Source organism: Eurytemora carolleeae, unplaced genomic scaffold (genome assembly GCF_000591075.1).
Source record: "Eurytemora carolleeae unplaced genomic scaffold, Eaff_2.0 scaffold158, whole genome shotgun sequence".
Lineage (NCBI taxonomy): Eukaryota > Metazoa > Arthropoda > Copepoda > Calanoida > Temoridae > Eurytemora > Eurytemora carolleeae.
The window spans coordinates 178796-200843 of NW_019396117.1; the positions used below are offsets into that span (position 1 = coordinate 178796).

General features: G+C 32.3%; 1 protein-coding gene across 2 annotated transcripts in view; it reads left to right on the plus strand.

Annotated features, from left to right (window-relative positions):
* Positions 1–1339: 1339 nt before the first annotated feature.
* Positions 1340–22048, plus strand: part of LOC111695444 (sushi, von Willebrand factor type A, EGF and pentraxin domain-containing protein 1) — a 59434-nt gene continuing 38725 nt past the window's right edge. For both annotated transcript variants that reach the window (XM_023464771.1, XM_023464772.1), the window contains exons 1-27: positions 1340–1472; positions 2362–2417; positions 2476–2577; positions 2873–2958; positions 4143–4203; positions 4753–4861; positions 5516–5643; positions 6108–6247; positions 6600–6703; positions 6903–6969; positions 8684–8761; positions 9509–9573; positions 10003–10196; positions 13510–13617; positions 14271–14372; positions 14713–14801; positions 15678–15753; positions 15813–15839; positions 16292–16426; positions 16783–16898; positions 17336–17404; positions 17690–17777; positions 19291–19451; positions 19660–19714; positions 20009–20068; positions 20873–20984; positions 21754–21833. In XM_023464771.1, the coding sequence (XP_023320539.1) occupies positions 1372–1472; positions 2362–2417; positions 2476–2577; positions 2873–2958; positions 4143–4203; positions 4753–4861; positions 5516–5643; positions 6108–6247; positions 6600–6703; positions 6903–6969; positions 8684–8761; positions 9509–9573; positions 10003–10196; positions 13510–13617; positions 14271–14372; positions 14713–14801; positions 15678–15753; positions 15813–15839; positions 16292–16426; positions 16783–16898; positions 17336–17404; positions 17690–17777; positions 19291–19451; positions 19660–19714; positions 20009–20068; positions 20873–20984; positions 21754–21833 (2569 nt within the window). In that variant the 5' untranslated portion in view covers positions 1340–1371. The remainder of the gene's footprint in view (positions 1473–2361; positions 2418–2475; positions 2578–2872; positions 2959–4142; positions 4204–4752; positions 4862–5515; positions 5644–6107; positions 6248–6599; positions 6704–6902; positions 6970–8683; positions 8762–9508; positions 9574–10002; positions 10197–13509; positions 13618–14270; positions 14373–14712; positions 14802–15677; positions 15754–15812; positions 15840–16291; positions 16427–16782; positions 16899–17335; positions 17405–17689; positions 17778–19290; positions 19452–19659; positions 19715–20008; positions 20069–20872; positions 20985–21753; positions 21834–22048) is intronic.

Here is a 22048-nt window from a genome sequence, read left to right on the forward strand (position 1 = left end):
TTATTTTAGAAATATTTATAATTTTATAGAAATATACATGGATACTGTTATTNACTAAAATAAACTAAAATAAACTTAAATAAGCTAAAATAAACGAAAATAAACTAAAATACACTAAATTAAACTAAAATAAACTAAATAAACTAAAGTAAAGTAAAATAAACTAAAATAAACTAAAATAAACTAAAATAAACTAAAATAAACTAAAATAAACTAAAATAAACTAAAATAAATTAAAATAAACTAAACTTAGCTAAAATAAACTAAAATAAACTAAAATAAGCTAAAATAAACTAAAATAAACTAAAATAAACTTAAATAAACTAAAATAAACTAAAATAAACCAAAATAAACTAAAATAAACCAAAAAACCAAAATAAACTAAAATGCACTGAAATAAACTGAAATAAACTAAAATAAACCAAAATAAACAAATAAACCAAAAATAAACCAAAATGAACCAAAATAAACCAAAATAAGCTAAAATAAGTTAAGATAAACTAAAATAAACTAAAATAAACTATAATATTTAATTGGAAGACTGATGATTGAAGAAAGTTTTGATTTTAAATATTCAAATAAACATGAATTACATCAATGTGCAGTGTAAACAGAACCATTTCACTTTCCGGTCTTTAACAACATCAACATACAAAAATCCATAAATACATTGTTAAAGGGAGTGACCGGCAATTTATGGTAGTTGAACTTAGAGTGTAGTATTGTGAAGAAATGTTTTAGGATTCATTTTAGATGTGTAAAACGTTTCAATGAGTTTGAGGGCAAAGTTTAAAATCATCAATTTGGGTGGCTACATTTTGAGATTCGATTTATAAAAATTATTAAATAATGACGCAAAAAATGTAAAAAAAAATTCTACAATAAACTGATGGCATAAATAGAAGCAGGTTGAGAACTTTCATAAAAGTTGACTTTTATAATTGAACGTAACAAACCAAATTAATGGTTTTGAACGTCGGTTTGCGCTCAAACTCAGTTATTATACATCATTCAATCGTTTGATATGTCTCAAATGAACCCTAAAAAAAAGCCCAGCAATACTTTATTCTCAGTTCAAGTACAATACATTGCCGGTCACTCCCTTTAACCTGATCCACAGTTTTTATGTGTCTCACTGTTCATAAATGTTGTACTAGACTGATTGATATCTAAGATAAACCTCAACTACACGATCAACAAAATTCTGTGATCCAAACAATTATAAATGCAGTACAGATTGTACATTTTACACCCAGTCGCAGCTCATTGTTACGTTATGTTTTTTAGCGAATTATATTGAACATTACTTTTACTTTATCATTTTATGATCTAGCAATCAAGTGTCCTCGACTGCGAAAACCCAACTACGGCATGATTACTCCAGCTGACTGCTCAGAGACTAAGAAATTGTACATGGCTCAGTGCGCATTCGCGTGCAATCCTGGATTCCAGCTTCAAGGACCATCTATAAGGTAAAGAACCAAAAAAGGCTTTTTACCTTTTTTTTTTAAAATATTAACAAAAAAAAACTTTTCGTTTCTTACTTTATCTTTTTTTCAATCTGCATCTGCAGTTTCTCACTAAAATATTCCTAGAAGTAGCTGGCTCAGTTGGTGTACTGTCTCTTTTTGCCTTATATAGTCTGATGTGTACTGTACAGCTTGCCCTGGTTGCTTATAAGTCAGCCTGGTACTTGAAATAACCGGGGCTTACAGTGTTTTAATTGTTTTTAATCAACAAGATTTTTTAGTAAACATTTTTTCTGGGAATTTTTAAGATGTTTTCAAAAACAAAATTTTTATATACATATAACAAAGCCAGACCACTTATTGTAGATATAGATTGCTCATCAAAAGGCTTACAATTTTTTTTATTAAGATACCTTTTTCCCTTCCCAAGATATTGAAACCCATCTTTTATGAAAGTTCACTGTGCATAATCCTATTTCTAACATCATGTTTTCTCTTACGTTATACTAATGTGACACACAAAGAATGAGACTTCAGTGACAAAGTTGTACAAAATAATAAATTTTTTCTCCTTAAATTTTAAACTTGTTTCTTTCATCGACAAATCATTTTAAAGTCTCATCCTTTGTGGGAAACGTTGAACCTAGTGTAAGTTTCTTCATTAACTTAAAGGTTTTAAATGAATTAAGTTTTTGCCTCAAACTCAAATTTTCTAAATTCCTTTATCTTTGGTAAACTTGTGATATTTCAAACTAAGATTATTTGATCTAACAGAATTCATAGTTGGAAAAATCTCAGGTCTACGAAATTGGGTTACAAAGATGTAGGGATTAGAAAATTTGAGTTTGTGCACAAAGACTCAATTTCTTTCTGATATTTTTTCTTCTTCTAGAGAATGTGGGGAAAAAGGATCCTGGGACGGTGGGTCCTATTTGACAAGATGTGTAGGTAAATAAACAGACAAATACAAATTTAGAATTTTGAACAACAAAAATATTTTGTTTAGATATCCGTCCTCCTAGTTTGGAGTGTCCGGAGAATATTACTCTTCCTGCAGATAAGAACTCCTACCATGTCAGAGTTATGTGGAGAACTCCCCAACCTAAAGGTGTTAACTCTTCAACAGTTTTATTTCAACATTTTAAGAGTTTTAATTCGAACACTTTATGATGCTTTAATCTTGAATTTTTATTTTTATTTCAATTCAGACAACTTTTTAAAGGTTTGTGACCTTTTCAAGCGACCCTCCATTTTAAAATATGAAAATATGCCAGATTGATAAAAGTACGACATAAGGTTGAAAGGCTACCGACCGTAAATGGAGGGTCACTTGAATTCCGTCCTCAGTTTCTTTAATTTATAGAATAAGAAACAACTTTTTTAAATACTTTTCCTGATTTTAGATAATTCTGGGTTCCAACCTCTTCTAGCTAGTGTTCCATCTGTTAGATCTCCTTCTAGGTTTAAAATAGGAAAAAATATAATTAAGGTGAGTTTAACACTCCACCCCCCCTCGCCACCAACATTAGAGCCCCATATTTTTACCCAAACCAAAAAGATCCCTCAATTTGAATTTTATATATTATATCAAACAAAAAAGAGAAAGAAATCTCTGTTAAGTAATAACCATTGATTTGGTCGGTTTCAATTTCAACCATTTTCCTGTTTTATAATAAGTTATTATTTAAAATTCATAGCTTTATAATGCTAAAAATAAAGTTTAGCGCCATAAGTGTGTCTCATTAATTTTGATAATCAAAGGCGTTTCACAAGTCCAAATGTGAATATTTTTGTATGATTAATAAAATCCAAGCTTTTTCAAAACACTGGAACTATCAAGTGTTTATTATGTTTATGGGTTTAAAGGGACTGTAAGCGTAATTTTAAGTGACCCTTCATGTTAAGAAAGCAATGCCCGATTTACAACGGTACACTTCAAACCTTCGACTGATCAATGGTGTTGGATTTATTCTCATTAATCTACTAAATCGCGTTTAATTAAAGAAGAATATTAAAATTTTCATTTTCTAGAATTGGCAGTATATAAATGTTTTCTTTCGAATTCAAGGAAACTGTTGTTAATTTTCAATATGTCAAGTTACACAAATACACGAGAAGCGCATCAGCTGTGTTGAGGTCAACTTTTTTTAGGTTTACGGCATTGATCAACACTTCAGGACTGTAAAACTTTCAAACATGTTATAATTTGCAGTGTTTATCAACACTATTTCATGCTTATGGTCGAGAAAAAATTGTAAACATACTGCGTACCCCCCAGATCTGCGTACACTAGAGACACACAGATGCCGCAATACACAATTGTTTGATGTACTGTATGTCACCATTCGATCTATACCTAAACCCCAGATTCCCTTTGAAGCCTGATCTCTGTCCTTATTGCCAAGACGACTGATTACATACCTGTACTGAGGTCAAACTTTACACCGCGTTTTAGAGGAATATCAGAGATCTCTAACTCGAAAAGCAGTTAAAGGTTTAAAGGGTTTGTAAATCGGGCATTGTGCCCTCTTTGCATGAAGGGTCACTTGAAATTACGCTTACAGTCCCTTTAAGATACTAAAATCTCACTGAAGTTTATCACAATGATTTGATATCTTCTCTTTGTTTTTTTTTCCCTCCATTTCTAGATTGTTTAAATAATTGTATGTTTAGTATATTGCTGAGGATTTGTCAGGAAACAAGAACTCATGTGTTTTCCAAATCCATGTTCAAGGTAAAATATCTTTGGACATCTTTTTTTAAAAATGTAAATTTTTTTGTTAGATAATTTTTAAAATTTCAGATTAAGTGCTTGAGGAAAATTTTAAAATATTATCATTATCAAAATCCAAAGATGTTGAAAGTTTTGACTTATTTAATTGATAAAAATATTTAGATTTTCTTGAAATTTTTATCTTTAAAATAAAAATAAAATGATCGTGAGTGAGAATATCGACGAACAATTCATTAATGATTTCAGATGAAACACAAAAGAAGTGAGATTTTGCCACAAACTGTAATTTTGTAATTCCTAAACTTTTGCAACCCGATGTCATAGACCATTGATTTTTCAAGCTATGCATTTTGTTAGATCAAAAAGTCGTAGTCTAAAATATCAATGGCTTTCACCATCAGGTTAAAAAAGGTACACAATTTGAGCTTGGGGAAAAAACTCCGTTTTTTTTGTTTAACAATTTTTTGGGCCTTCTTATACTTAAATTTGGAAAATGGTAAAGCAAAATTATTTACTTATTTCCATTTATTTTTTTGTTTTTTTTTTCAGATGTCGAACCTCCAGTAGTTGATTACTGTGAATCACCTCCTGAGTTTATAACTGATACAGAAGATGTTGAGATTGACTGGGACGAACCTATCTTTCATGATAACTCCAGGTATGATCATGAGCAGAGAGATTGATTAGAACGAACATATCTTCCGTGATAACTCCAGGTAGGATTAAGAGCAGAGGAGATCGCTTAGGAAGAACCTATTCTTAGGATAACTCCAGGTCGAATCAAAAGCAGAAAATTTATTGGGGAAAACCTATTTTTCATGAAAACTCTAGGTAAGGTAAAGAGCAGAGGGAGATTGATTGAGATGAACCTATCTTTCTTATAAATCTAGATAGGATCCCATTCAAGGGTATAGCACTCTGGCACTGCCCAATCCCATTCTAGGGTATAGCACTTTGGCACTGTTTAAGTAATAGAGAAACACCAAAAGTGTGTTTTAGAGCGGAATATTTTCAAACCAATAAAACAACTTTGATTTTTGAGTGATCAGGCAATTTTTTTAGCAAATTTTTTTCCCCCCTCAAAGCTTGTTTTACTTATTCTAAGAAGATACTATTGATACTGCTGGATATTTTGTCGTTTAAAATGAATAATAAATTTTGGTCAATTATGAAAGTAAATTCTTAGTCCTAATAGGGTTGGCAAACCTGCAAAAAATTCTTCAAATGTTCTTAAAATAATGGTGTGCCTGCAAATGATTTCTCTCCAGTTATCAATTCAATGCAAAACACTGATTTTTTTTCTTTTTTTCAGGGAACCTCTTGTAATCAACAAAAGCCATGAGTTTGGCAGGTTCAGGTTTGGCTCCAGCCTTGTAAAATATACTGCCACGGATTCAAGTGGAAATATTGCTGAGTGCGAGATTACAATCAAACTACAAAGTAAGTTTAAATTTTGTATTTTTAAAATCCCCTTATCTTATTATTTAATAACTACATAATCTGATTCACATAGTTTTAAGAATTAGGAACTCTATTAAACCAAAATCACATACCAAGAGTACATAATGAAATAAAGTGTTTTTTTTTCACATTTTAATTTTAGAAAATTCCAGTTCAGAGCCGACGAATCCGAAAGTTGGGCATAATATTTTTTTTGCGAACGTTTAAATATTCTTTATGATAAAATAAAATCATAATATATTAATGTAAGTCTTGACAAAAGTTCATATTTTAGAGAAGAATTATTATTTTTTTACGCAAAAGCTTTAAATATACTATTTTTTACAAATGCATGTAATCTTTAATTAAAAGATGTGAACAACATAAACAGTATATATGATGTCATGACAACATTGGATTTCTTTTTCCTTTTCCTTTGCCTGTTGATAAGGTTTAAATTTTAGAGAATTCCTGCTCCGAGCCGAAAGATCCAATAAATGGACACAAGAACTGTTCCCAGAACGAGCATGCAGTACAGTGTACACTAGCGTGTGATGAAGGATTTGCTTTTGCGTTTAAACCAACTCAAGATTACTTTTGCGAGGTGAGATATCTTTCTTTTTATGTAGATTTCTCACAGCAAACTCTGGTTCAGTTGAAGTACAGGGCCAGCCTCTGGTCATACAGAGTGACACAGACACAGAGACTAATTTTCTAATATCTAGGTTATTGGTCCAGGAACCTGGTACCCGGAGAACTCCGTCCTATCCTACCCTGACTGTTTTATATCTCTAATATCTAGGTTACTGGTCCAGGAACCTTGTACCCGGAGAACTCCGTCCTACCCTACCCTGACTGTTTTATATCTCTAATATCTAGGTTACTGGTCCAGGAACCTGGTACCCGGAGAACTCCGTCCTATCCTACCCTGACTGTTTTATAGCTCTAATATCTAGGTTACTGGTCCAGGAACCTGGTACCCAGAGAACTCCGTCCTACCCTACCCAGACTGTTCTGTAACATCTCTCTCATCCGTTCTGAGTATTCCTACTGATCTTAGGTAGAACAATACAATTAAAACTGTGAATATATACTGTGGAATCCATATGTTGTGGAATAGGGAGACGAATTTTAGACTGAAGTTATGATTTTAAATACATTCTGTGTTTGACTGGGCTAGAAATTCTGTTGATTTTTTTTCAAAATGGCGTTTTTGCGTTGTCTTCTTTGTTTTTAAAAATTAGTTAATTTATTTTTAGGGTTAGTATTGTTTCCAACTCCCCTCAGAGAAAACACATTTGCGACGATTCCTTCTTTCTTAAACAGGTAATGATACATATAATTTGAGGCCAAACCAGTATGGTTGTAAATCCCGGGATCAAGCAGTTTTCCGTATCTTTGGCAATTCAACGGATTAAACTTATTCCTCTTTTGAACTTGTAATTTCCTGTCAAAGAGAGACTATAATTGTGAGGTTTGGTAGTCATTCTTCATTTGTAGAGTACAGTTTTATTAAGAGTACAGTTTTATTAAGAGTACAGTTTTATTAAGAGTACAGTTTTATTAAGAGTACAGTTTTATTAAGAGAACATTTTTATGAAGAGAACATTTTTATTAAGAGTACAGTTTTATTAAGAGTACAGTTTTATTAAGAGTACAGTTTTATTAAGAGTACAGTTTTATTAAGAGTACAGTTTTATTAAGAGAACAGTTTTATTAAGAGAACAGTTTTATTAAGTGTACAGTTTTAATAAGAGAACATTTTTATTAAGAGAACAGTTTTATTAAGAATACAGTTTTATTAAGAGAACAGTTTTATTAAGAGTAGAGTTTTATTAAGATTACAGTTTTATTAAGAGTACAGTTTTATTAAGTGTACAGTTTTATTAAGTGTACAGTTTTATTAAGAGTACAGTTTTATTAAGAGAACAGTTTTATTAAGTGTACAGTTTTATTAAGAGAACAGTTTTATTAAGAATACAGTTTTATTAAGAGTACAGTTTTATTAAGAGAACAGTTTTATTAAGAGAACAGTTTTATTAAGTGTACAGTTTTATTAAGAGAACAGTTTTATTAAGAGAACAGTTTTATTAAGAGAACAGTTTTATTAAGAGTACAGTTTTATTAAGAGAACAGTTTTATTAAGAGAACAGTTTTATTAACAGAACAGTTTTATTAAGAGAACATTTTTATTAAAACTGAAATCAGATCTTTTGTTTTGTAAATCTCGGGATTTCCATCTTATGCATACTTGCAGAATGCGGATTAATTGAATTCCTCTTCTATATCCCATGGTGATAACTTTAATAACTTTAATGGAGATAACTTTAATCAAGGGATCAAGAGTAAGGATACTCCACACAAATATTACAATCTCTGGAAGCCTGGTATTTAATATATATTTTGTACACATGTACAGGTGGCAGAGCATGTACGAAAGAAGGTTCTAGACCATCTGTATCTGGAGTGTGAAAACCTAGTATTTAATATATATTATGTACACATGTACAGGTGGCTGAGCATGTACGAAAGAAGGTTCTAGATCAGCTGGATGTTGAAACCCAGCATCTAATATATATTATGTACACATGTCCAGGTGGTAGAACATGTACGTAAGAAGGTTCTAGACCTGCTGTATCTGGTGTGTGGAAACCTAGTACCTAATATATATTATGTACACATTCTAAGCATGTACTGAAGAAGGTTCTAGATCAGCTGGATCTGGTGTGTGGAAACCTAGTATCTAATATATATTATGTACACATGCTGAGCATGTACTGAAGAAGGTTCTAGATCAGCTGGATCTGGTGTGTGGAAACCTAGTATCTAATATATTATGTACACATGTACAGGTGGCAGAGCATGTACGAAAGAAGGTTCTAGATCAGCTGTATCTGGTGTGTGGAAACCTAGTATCTAATATATATATAATGTACACATGTATACAGGTGGCAGAGCATGTACGAAAGAAGGTTCTAGATCAGCTGGATCTGGTGTGTGGCAACCTAGTATCTAATATATATTATGTACACATGTACAGGTGGCTGAGCATGTACGTAAGAAGGTTCTAGATCAGCTGGATCTGGTGTGTGGAAACTCAATGTACTGTGATATTCAGGAATCATCTTTTTATTAATTCATGAATTACATAAACCCAACATTTTTCAACACGTTGATTTATTCATCATGGAAGAAATCAATATGCGTAGAAGGGGGGGGGGGAATATGCGTAGAAGGGGGCGGGAATTGTGTGATTTTACCGTGACTTATAAGTACTGCTGCTATAAAACTAGTTTTTATCAAAATAAAGATTGTTATCAATGGGTGGATTTTTTTCTGGACAGTTAGGATGACCGAGATGACCAGCCTACATGAAATCATTGTTTATCTACAATAAAGCAGTTTCTGGGCAGTTTTAATAAGTCACAGTTAAATATTAAAAAAAATATTTTCACCTAAGGGTTACCCACAAAGACGAAACGACTTTACGGACATTTTACTGTCTGGTTTCTTGAACTTATGATTCCCTGAAACTCTAAACTTATTTCTATCCTTTTCCAATCATTAAAAATGCTGCAGAAAGACTTTATTTAAGTCTTTATTTACCCTTGGAATCGTTATATCTAAAGAGTTTTGGGTCGTCTTTATAGTCCAGTCCTTTGGGGGTAACCCTGTACCTTAGTTCTACTCACATTGGAAAATATGATAAAATATATAAAAATAATGATTTCCAATTTTAAACTTATATATTTTCAATTTTCCCGCAAAACCTTTTTATAGAAAGTGTTGGATGATGTAACATTATCTTTATCAAATTATTTTTTGTTTTGAAGAAAAATAGAAAAAAGAGAATAATGATTTTCAGGACCTAGAGGCTATTTGTGCAGATATCATAGAAAACCAACATATTCTTTCAAACCAAATATACAGGTACAAGATTTAAAAGTGGGGGGGGGGGGGGCCACGTAGATTTAACGGTTCTGTCAATATTCCAGATAGCTGTTATTTTCGATCACAATTTGACCCATTAAACATACTTTTTTAGCCTTTTCCTCAGATACTTTTTTGTCCGCAAATACATTTCGTATGAAAAGGTATAGCATAGATTAATCCGTAAGTTAAAAGATTGTGAATTATAGACCAAAAGACGTATAATTATGAATAGAAGAAACGAAATGCTGTTCACTCTGGTTAGTCCGAGGTGGGGGGAGGCTAAACCATTGTCTTTCACTTTATTTCTACATCGATATATAAAGTAGAAATTTCTGTTTGTTTGTTTTTGTTGTTTGTATGTCCGACTCCGACCATTACACATTATTCATTCTATAAACTGTACACTGTACAAGCTGTACTGTACAGGAAGAGGAGAAGCGTGTTCACACCGTACATGTACGGAGACTACAACGAACTTGAGGACGGCGGAACTGCTACTGAGGATGTAGCTGAGGAGGATGGGAAGGTTGGAGAGGTCGGATCTGACGCATATTCTGTATCTGTTTCAAGCCCAGGGGTTGATCAGAGACAAGTTATTGAGATCATATTCAAGTTAATAGGTCAGTAATGGAAGGAAGGGGAGGGGGGGGGGGGCAATTGATATAAAAAAAATTTCTTCAAAGAATTTAAAATCGAAATATTCAGCCTGCAGACTATAGATGTTTAAATTATATTATAGACTCAATAAAATTTACAATTTCTGCATTTACAATAAATATTCAATCAATCCACTAAACCTTTAAAGTTCTCACTTTGCAGTTAACAATAAGCGTTACAAAAAATTTAATGAGCTTTCTTAATTCCATAGATAAATAAGTAAACATAGATAGGTTATGTACACAAGGGGTCAAAGTGTACTTCAATGATAAGCGGGGTGGTTTGGTGTTTTAACGGATTTCATAATATAGTGTAAAATAACTCCGGGAATGGAACTATTTGAACAGCATTATTTCACTGAGCCATATATCATATTGACAAGAACTGAAGAAGGACATGAGAAGGACTAAACTAACTTAAATTTCTCTCTACAGAACTCATGTACACCACAAGTACTCAATGACTTAAGAACAGCCAATGTTCACAACCGACCTAGTTAATCTATATAATAGGAATATCTTTTAAACATCTCTGTACATTTATATCTTTCAAGATGAAAAATGTCGTCTTATGCGCAATCTATCTTTATCTATGCTTAATTCTCTCAAAATTGTTATTCTATTCTGAAACAAAATGAGATTAAATTGTCAGAGTCTCAAACTTATTAGAGTAAAAAAAAACAGTCAAACAAGTTTTCAAAACTGGGCTTTTGATTAAATTCCTAAACATATGTCATAAAACCTAGCTAGCCTGAAAAACTGGGGTTTTCTGATTCTTAAATTTAAAAAGTTTCTGCCTCCGACTCAGAGATAAAGAGAGTCCTGTGGGAAATAATATCCTAATTGCAGGGGCAGGGGCTGGGTTCGAAATTCTTAAATGTATGATACAGGGTGTCCCAATAAACATGGAAATTCAGTGACGAATTCGATATCGTCTTTTCAAATTCTTTGATTTAGTATGGTGAAACCTACTGAGAAAGCTGTAATCTGTAAGAGTTTCGTCTCCTATGTTAACATTTTGTTTGTTTATGTTTTGACTGCATACGGTTGTACTTAGTAAAACAAGAAAGTTGCAGTATACAAACTAGGGTTTCCATTTTTCCGGAAAAAAATTTCCATTTTGGAAATGGAATGATTCGGAAATTTGTTGCGTAAACCGGAATTCCGGGATAATTCCGGTATAAATGGAAACCGGAAATTTTCCGGTTTACGTTACGTAAACCGGAAAAATGTCCGTTTTACGGAATGGAAACCGTAAAATTTCCAGTTTCCATTTCGTGAACCGGAAAAATTTCCGGTTTCCATTCCGAAAACCGGAAATTTTTACCGTTTACGTAACGTAAACGGGAAAATTTCCATTCCGTAAACCGGAACTTAAAGAATTTTTCTTATTTTAATTAAATTCATATTTACAAAGTTTGAAAATTTGAAGAAAAAAATAAATGTAATTCTGGTACCAAATGTTCCGGAAACCGGAAATTTCCGGAACGATTTTCCGGAAAATTTCCGGAACGATATTCCGGAACGTTCCGGAATTCCGTAACGATCTGTAATTCCGGAACAACGTTCTGGAAATTTCCGTTTTACGGAAAAAAATCGTTCCGGAATTCCGGTTTTCCGGAACCTTTCCCATAATGGAAATGGAAAAAATTTCCGGATCATTTCCGTACGTAAACCGTAACCCGGAATTCCGGTGGAAACCCTAATACAAACAGAGTAAACTTGTCCGTCTTCACTGTTCATCTTCCGGATGCATTATTGACCCATCTTTACAGCCATTTATCGTTTTCATAAATTAAACTCTAGCAGAGATAATTCTATTATGGCTTTTGAAATTAGGTATTACAATGCTAATTCATAACTAAGACGATATCGAATTCGTCACTGAATTCCCATGTTTTTTTTGGGACACCCTGTAGTTAAACTAAGAATGTCATATTGTGATGAAATTATTCAGGATTCATTTGAGACATATTAAACGTTTTAATGATGTATAATTATTAATTACTGAGTTTGAGTTCAAAGTCGACGTTCAAAATCATCCATCTGGGTGGTTACGTTTTGAGAATCGATTTAAAAAAAATAAAATTATTAAATAACGACGACAAAAAATGTAAAAAATATTATACAGTAAACTAATTAGATGTTTAGGAACATATTTCTTAATAGAAATTTTCTTAATAAAAGAATGTTAGAATTAATTATTTCTTTTCATCATTATATGGAATTTCTTATTCTTTATGAATTTGTTCGCAAATTTCTTCAAATTCTAGGAAATCTACAGAAAATGTTTGCGAACAATGAGACATTCCAGAAACCAATAACTAAATAAGATTACTTCTTTTCGATGATAATAGTTAATTTTATTTTCTCAACCTGTTCCTAAACAACTAATTAGTTTACTGTAGAATGTTTAACTACATTTTTCGTCGTCGTTATTTAATTTGCGCTCTTGCTGAACAAATATGTACCGTAAAAACGTCTAATAGGTCTCAAATGATTCCTAAACAAATTTTCCACACCACTAAGTTCTCAGTTCAACTACAGTGAAACCCTTAATAACGAATACATCGAAAGAATTCATCAAATGTCGTATTCTTCACTTTCTGATAATGAAATGTTGCAGATATTTAGTTTTTTAATTAAATGATTATATGGAACTCTTTAAAACTGTTCCCGCATATTCATAGCTTTTTATTTATTTTCGCAAAATCTGAAATTTACGAAATATAGTATAAAACTCATTAAAAAATTGTCAAGACGACATTTGATAAATTCTTCCGATGTATTCGTTATTAAGGGTTTCACTGTACCATACATTTAAGTAAAAGATTTTTTATCGAAATAAACTGCAAAAAGTCTATAATATCTAATATTGTGTATGGAAGAAGACATTTAAAACTATTCACCAACTGGTTTATTTCATGGATCAAGAACAGTAGAAGAGATTTTGATTTGAAAAGGTTATTTCATACAAAAATATCAATCTTACAAAATAACCTCAACCGAGATTAAAACGTTAATTTCCATCATCAAACTGTTCTTTATTTTAAATAACAGACCGACCTCTGAGCCCAAAACTGGGAATTGTTGTAAATGAAACCCAGTATCGAAAACCTTGTTTCACAGTGAACTTGGAACACCGAAACTGTGTCGAACCATTTCACTTAACAAGTTTGTTTTCAACCCACTGGTACAACTCAACTTCAAATACCCATGATAGCTAAAATATCGTCTTCCTAGTCCAAAGGTTTATGGGGCCCACTGTATATTTCAGGAAAATTGAAGTCAAGTGTTGAGAGGATTGAGGAGCAAATAAACCTGATGAAGGGTGTGAACAGTGTTCAAGTTGGGATAGAAGATGCGGCCAGCTCCGGGAACTTAGGTAGTGTATACATCTACAGAAATCCACATTTTTATTTCTTCTTAATGTGCTTCCCCTCAGTGCATTTTCTATGTGTGTCCTCATTTTTAATGTATCCAATAAGAAGTATCATTATTGTTTTAACATCACCCTTGATCTGAACTAGAACATCAGAATAATTTTAAACACGAGTTTTCTCTTTTAAATAGTTGAAGTCACTTAGATGTTTCACTGTTCCTCACAATAGTTAACCAAACCATCACGGAGTTATTTTAGAACTTGACCGAACAAGATATTTTGTATCAATCATAAGTTCTTCATTATCAGAACATAGAATAAGAATACACCTTCCCTGCTCATATAACGGTCAACACATAGAATTCTTTATTTTTAATTATAATAGTTTATTTTCTATTATCTGATAATTTGAATTAAATTTGAATCTTTAGTTGGTCAAATATCACAGCCATTCCAGTATCTTAGGCGGTGCTCGGACGCTATGAACCCTCTCTTAGCCACAGAATTTTCCAAATGATCCCCAAGCCACATGCAATGTCTTCAATCCTGCAGTCTGTCCTTGTTTGTTGATTTAATTAACAAAATGTTTTTAAGAATAAATAAAAGCCTTGAATTCGAACTTTATTACCTTCAATTTATAAATAATTCCAATTTAGATATAATGATTGGACAGGAGTTGATAATAACAGAAGAAATTGATTTCTCTGAGCCAAACTTTCTGTGTGAAATTGGTTCTATTGTTGATGGCAACTCCTGTGGTAAGTTTTAAACAAGAACTTAGTTTAGTTTTTTACAAGGCCCGGCCGGTGTTAGATTCTTTTCCAAGGTTGACTGACCAAGTGGCAACTTCCCAAAGTTTAAGATAGGCCTTCTAAGGGAGGCGCCACAGGCTGCAATGGGGCTGGAGCATGGCGGGAGTGAGCGCTGTTGCTAGGATGGACTAGGGGGCCAAGCGTTGTGGCTAGGACAGCCTTTAAAGGTTGATGCTATGGAAATTGTAAAGTTGGGAAGTTGCCACTTGGAAAAATACCATTGGGAAGAGGCCTTTGGGAAAGTACCTAACATCATTTACAATGTTTCTTTATTTGTCCATTTTAGTAAACTGCCCTGTTGGGACATTTTTCAATATTGTCACAAGAACCTGTTCTCCGTGTACTTCAGGAAGCTACCAAGACCAAGAAGCTCAGGTATGTAAACAAAAAACCTGTTCTCTGTGTACTGCATGGAGTTAGCTCTAAATCATTATGATTCATAAGTCTAGTTTCAAATATGAAGGAATTCTGCTACCTGTTTAATTCGTTTAATAAGGGGCCGGAAACGTCATATACAGTGATAACCAGAAAACTATGGAATACAAAGACGACATTAAAGCTTTACTGAAGTGTATTTGATGTTGTTTGAAAGCAAATAAATTTACTAGAAAGTTATTAAATCCCTTATGAAGTAAAATAAGTCTGTTTACACTAGACAATTGCTATGTGCCTCATGGTCATTGCACTATTTAAAGTCATAACTTGAGTTTAAAAGTCGACTTCCTATTTCATAGTTTTCTGGTTATCACTGTATGTGTGTCTGTACCATAAAAGTGTGTGTAAGTTATAACGAACCGAAGGCGTGTACTGTTGGTGTATATACAGTACATAAGAATCTCGGTATTTGTACAGTTTAGGAGAGTACACTTGTTTATTGTTAATTGTTTACTTAAAAATAAGTTTAATATACATATAACATATTATTTATATATTTAAGTAAATACCGTAAGCCAAATTTTCATGCAAAGAATATGATTTAATTAAAGTTTACTATAAACTACTCGTTGTTCAAGCTTAATTGTAATTGACGATAAATAACGAACTCGTCTGCAAAGCAGTGCGACTGGCTTTCTCATACCAGACCAGCGCCATGACCCTTCCCTTTATTCTTATTCCCTGCGGTTCGATATCTGAGACGTCAAAATTAAGATTCAGTTTAAACCCCATTTTAAAGCAAGTAAACCTCCTTATATGGGTCATATTTATTTTATTTATTTTATGTATAAAGTTGCCTAATCTATGAATATATAGGTGACCTGCCTGGTGTGCCCTGGTGGAACGTATACCCGGATACAGGTTGGAGCAACCAACCCACAAGCATGCAAAGGTAAAAACTTTTCTGATTTTATTGAAATTTGATAAAATCTAATTTTTCTTTTATTTTAGCACAATGTCTGCCGGGAACCATCTCAGGAAATCAAAAATCGATTTAAAAAAAATTGTTTCGATTTTATTTAATTTGTATGCTTTGACTTCAGCTTGTTTGTAATAATGTTTAGATTTAATAATCATTATTAAATATCAATGCATTTGTTAGTTTACAAAAATAGAAATGAATAGCATCATTAAGATAAAACCTTTCACTGTAACTGCATTTATTTTGAATTTTTGGTAATATTACATCGTCTATACGCAACATCCCCCCTACTGAACTTCTGACCTACTAACTTTCCGACCTACTGCAATATCGGACCTACAATAGTACTAGTAGGTAAGAAATGGAGTATGGCGGATATGCGTAGGTTGAAAAATACGCCATCCATTTTTTTACTCAACTTCAGACAACTGTTTACAAGCGCATAAGTAATTTTAAATGCGGATGCCCCGTAATTTTACATTACTCTTGAAATTATTTGGTTTGGTAGTGGATGGGCTGGAAAGGTGCAGAACCTGTCAAATCGGTGAATATCAGAGCGAGTACGCGCAGGTCACATGTTCAGCCTGTCCGGGCGGGAAGAGTACGATTAGCAGAGGTGCCACTAGTTTAAGTCAATGTAAAGGTAAGACAAATTATGGAAGAGGTGCCATAAGCCCCGTAAAAATGAAAACAAACGTAAATTATAGAACAAACTTAAAAGTCATCCCTTCTCAAATATGAGAGACAACTACACTTTTCTATATCACAAACCTTTGAAACCTTTCTATAAAAAAACATTTAAAGTTAAAAAAGTCTTTTTAAATTTGCTAAGACTTAAAATTCTCTTCCTTATAAAAGGACAAATGCGGGAAACATCTGAGATAAATCTCCAAAACTCAGTAGTTCCTGCACTTCTTAACTTGTAATATGTTTACAAATACAAGTTTAATCCTGCCCTAAGCTTATTATGCTAATCTTCTCATTAAACTCTGTGTTTAGATGCGTGTCCTCCTGGTAAATCTTCTGAGACCGGCCTCGAACCTTGTTTTCCTTGTCCTCAAGGATATTTTCAGCCTCATCGAGGTCAAACCAACTGCCTCAGATGTCCTCGAAAGGTTTTAAATATTTTGTAAATCAATGATAGACGTATGTGAACAAAAATATAGAACATGAGATAATTATATCAAAAACTCGAAAGTACAAAAATGACAATAGCCAATCAGAGTGACTGTAAGTGCTTTTTCAGGAATAAAATCCAAAATCTTAAATTATGCAACATTAAACTAATGCAATCATTTCGATCAAAGGAGCAACAACACAAAATTTTTAAAAATCCAACAAAGGAATTGAGTCTTTGCCACTCCACAAACTCTGATTTATAATCCTTATATCTTTGCACCCGATGCCGTTGAACTTAGATATTTTAAACCATGAATACTTTTAGATCAAATAATCTAAGTTTCAATATAAATCAGGTTACAAAGATATAAGAGATTATAAAATTTGAGATTTTGGCAAAAGTCAATTCTTTTTTAAATATTATTTGTTTAAGGTGTTAACCCAATTCATCTCTTCAGCTTCTATCAATGATTGCCAGGGATTAACCAACCCTGAAGCATATGTAAGAATTATTATTATTATTAAGACGTTTTTAGACCCAAGTTATGAGTGACTTTTAATAGACCATTAAACATTAAGCAATTGTGTGATGTAAACCGACCCATTTAATTAATAAGTTATTTAATAAGTTAAAAATAAAATATTTGCTTTGTAAATAATTAAATACACGTAAGTATTTTGCTATAATGTCGTCTTCCTATTCAACAGTTTTTTTGTTATCACTGTGTCATAATTCTCATGTCAGCATTGTTTTAAAAAATGATTTTGAATTTTGAAATAATTTCAGGATTTAAAAAGTTTGGAATTATTAGCAGTTAATGATTGCTTCTCTCTTCCTTGTCTTAACTCTGGAACCTGTATCCCATTATCACAAGGTAATATATTTAAAGGAACTGTTCTTGTAATTTCTAGTGAACCTACATTTAAGGAGGGCAGTTCCTAAATAACTCACAACCTTTTGGAAGATATTTTTATATTGAAAAGTGTTTAGTTCTATGAAATTTATCCACGGTTTTTTACAACTGAAATGCGCAAGTCACTTGAAATTACGTTTACAGTCCCTTTAGGGAATATTTTTGTTAATTCCGTTATAGCTAAACCCTTTCGAAAAGTACGACTCAGGTCTAAACTGTTGTTGGGCTTTATTTACGGCTCAGGCTTTTGTATTTAAGTTGCATCAAATTTTCCACAGAGTTGAGTTCATAAAACCGGTTTAATATCGTATTTGGCGGATTTTCATGGTTGGAATTGGCGCATTCCGGGTTTTAATGAGAATAAGACCCAACATTGATCCTTATTCTCCACTAAAACCAACCAAGGTCGGTTTAATTTTCATTGGGCTTAACTCCGTAAGTCGAGCCTAAGCTAAGATCTCGTAGCTTTCAATCACGTGACACAAGCTGTCGTCAGAGTTGAGTCTAAGATTGGGCCTTAAAGCTGGGTTAAGATTTATGACCCGTGCCGAAGCTTTTGCATCTTCTGCTCTTGGTAATAAGATTTTTTCCTTTCAATTATTTTGTCAATATAAATTCCTGATTTATATGATTTATTCCTTAACATCAATCACGATGATACAATTTCTGAATTTGTTTTCAAACCTAAACTGAAAATGTGGTGTGTGGGCAAACCACTATTCTGAGGATTGAGTTGAAGAAAATCAAATATGTAATGTTTCATAATAATTTTGTTCCCAAGGGGTTTCAAAGCTTTTTTCCAAAATTATACCTAGATAAATATTACCAATCTTAAATATTTTAGTAAGTAGACGATCCATTTCCAAAACATATTTAAATCTTTAGTATTCAAATCTTTTAGAAGTACTGAATAAACAGTTTGTACAGCAAATGAAATGGGATACCAATCTGTGTTTTTCTTAAATGATATACAGGGTGAGTAAAAAAAGTGTGATTTGCGGCGCCTGGTGCAAAATTGTATCTTTTTTGTGCAACTCTCCTCTGTATGATGTTTTGTCAATATTTTTTAAAAATTTTTAATTTTTTTATTGCGAATTTTTTTATTGCAATTTTGCGAACTTTCTGTGATTCTTTGATTCAATCTTTAAAAAATTTGAGATTTGGATGGAAATAATTTATATTTACACATTTTTGCTTTTCTGAACTTTTGATTTTGTAGAGAAAAAAAGGTTTATTTTGGGCCATTGGAGTACCAAAAAAATACAAATTTTCAAAAAAAATTGAGAAAACACCATAAAGGAGAGTTGCACAAAGAAGGTACAATTTTGCACCAGGCACAAATCACACCTTTTTTTGACTCACCCTGTAGATCTCGAGGGAAAAGTAGAATTAAAGGCAAGGAATAAGAGAAAACACTCCTATTAAAAAAGGTTTTATACTGGGAATACTCCCTTTAATATAGCTTTGTATTTAGGTATACAGTGTATATGTGAGCAAGGGTTTGGAGGAAGCTATTGTGAAACTAGGTTGGATCCTTGTCAATCCTTCCCTTGTATGAATCTTGGTATTTGTGAGATCTCTGGGTCATCTTATACCTGTACCTGCCAACCCGGATACGCTGGACCAGACTGCCAGGTAGGTCAACCTGTACCTGTACCTGTACCTGTACCTGTACCTGTACCTGTACATGTACTTGTACCTGTACCTTCCAAACTTTACACTAATTTAGGGAAAAAAAAGAGAATTTAAATAAATAAGGAGAAAAATTAAAAATTTAAATCTAGCAACAGATATTCATTCTCCTATGTAATGTATGATAAATGAATGATTAATGAATTTTTAGATTGATATAGATGAATGCTTAAATGATGAATGCATGAACAATTCTACTTGTATAGGTTAGTAATATTTTAATCAATATTAATAACAATAATAACTATAAAAATAATTCAAATAATAATAACAATAACAATAACAATAACAATATCAATATTAATAACAATAACAATAACAAAAACAAAAACAAAAACAATATCGATAACAATAATAACAATAAAAATAACAATAACAATAAAAAAACAATTTCCAAGAAGTAGAGAACAAATTATTGTACATTCTTTCATTAAATGGCGAATCAAGTTTCTAAATAAGAATTAACAATTAAAGAGGATAATAATAATGATTAATTTTAGAAGATAACTATGATGGTGGAATGAAAAGATACTCCTGTGAGTGCCAAGATGGATTTCAAGGTATTAATCGTATTGTTTTATTTATCTCCATTTTACAGACTCTACTTATTAGAACTCAACTACTCAATTAAACTATTGCAGATGATGTTCTTTCAAGCATTCCTTTATAAAAAATGGTTAAAAAAGAATTTATGTACTTCAAGTTGGCATTTTTCTCAGATACAATTATCTAAAAACAGTTTTATTATGAAGGCCCCTATTGAACCAGTAGTTTAATTGTTAAAATATTTGATATACTTTATGGATGGTTGAAATAAACCAGAAAGGAAGTAAAGAAGCGGATCCAAACCAACTTTTAATTGAATTTTTTTTGACAGCTCTGCGAAGTTCTCATCCTGGACTAAAATGATTGATTTTCAAGATCCCTGGAAGACGATGCTTTTGAGAGCTAAAGCATTAACAATTTTAAAACTTTAACTGTATGTTGGGCATCTTTGTGTGATTTTGATTGGTTTAAAAAAACACCCGACCAATGCGGAAAGACCAACTGTGCTAAATCAAGTTAGAAAACGTCAGAAATCGTCAGAAAACGTCACTGTCACTGAAGACAAATTAAAATAATGTATTACGATACAAAAACGGGAACAGGAAAAAATGGGAATAGGAAGACAACCTTTAAACTTATGTTATGCTATCAAATAGTCCAATGAACATAAGACGCAGCAATTGTGCAGTGGGCACAGATCATTTCTCTTTGATTTTTATGCTTCTAATAAAACTATTTGTTTTGTAACAACATCAAATACTCTTCCTACGTACTCCACTGGTCCTCACTTTATTATGAAATATGTTTATCTTGTTAAGGAGAGTTTTGTGAGGAGAATGTTGATGATTGTGGGAACCATGGTTGTGAAAACGAAGGGGAGTGTATCGATGGATTAGGAACATTCTCATGCTTGTGTAAACCAGGCTTCAGGTATACACAGTATTCAAGGACTAAGAACGGATTAAGAACGAATTAAGGACGGATTAAGAACGAAGGGGAGTGTATTGATGGATTAGGAACATTCTCATGCTTGTGTAAACCAGGCTTCAGGTATACACAATATTCTAGGATTAAGAAAGGATTAAGAAAGGATTAAGAAAGGATTAAGAAAATATTAAGAAAGGATTAAGAAAGGATTAAGAAAGTATTAAGAAAGGATTAAGAAAGGATTAAGAAAAGATTAAGAAAGGATCAAGAAAGGATTAAGAAAGTATTAAGCAAGGATAAGAAAGGATTAAGAAAGTATTAAGAAATGATAAGAAAGGATTAAGAAAGGATTAAGAAAGTATTAAGAAAGGATAAGAAAGGATTAAGAAAGGATTAAGAAAGGATAAATGACTGATTAGGGACATTCTCATTAGGATTAGGATTAGAAACATTCTCATGTTTTTGTAAACCGACTTTAGGTATGCAAGAACAGATTAAAAACAAAGGGGAGTGTATATTGATGGATTAGGGACATTCTCATGTTTATGTAAACCCCAGGGTTTAGGTTTACAACATATTCAAGGATTAAGAACAGTTAAAAAACGAATTAAAAAACACAGTATTCATGAATTCATTAATGTTTTTGAAGAAACGTTTTTTATTTCTTATTTATATTCTGTTTCCATATATTGTAAAAAAATGATTGTTTTATTTTATTCAATATTTTGATAAATATCTGGAAAAAATTAAAATCGTCCTGTAAAATATTTAGAGGACGAGTTTGTGAGGAGGAGCTGGACGATTGTATATGTTCTCCATGTGGACTAGGAGCTACATGTATAGATAGAACAAGTAAACCTATATATAATACAGGGGGGGGGGGGATATGTTCTCCATGTGGACTAGGAGCTACATGTATAGATAGAACAAGTAAACCTACTTATAATACAGGGGGGGGGGATATGTTCTCCATGTGGACTAGGAGCTACATGCATAGATAGAACAAGTGAACCTATATATAATACAGGGGGGGAGATATGTTCTCCATGTGGACTAGGAGCTACATG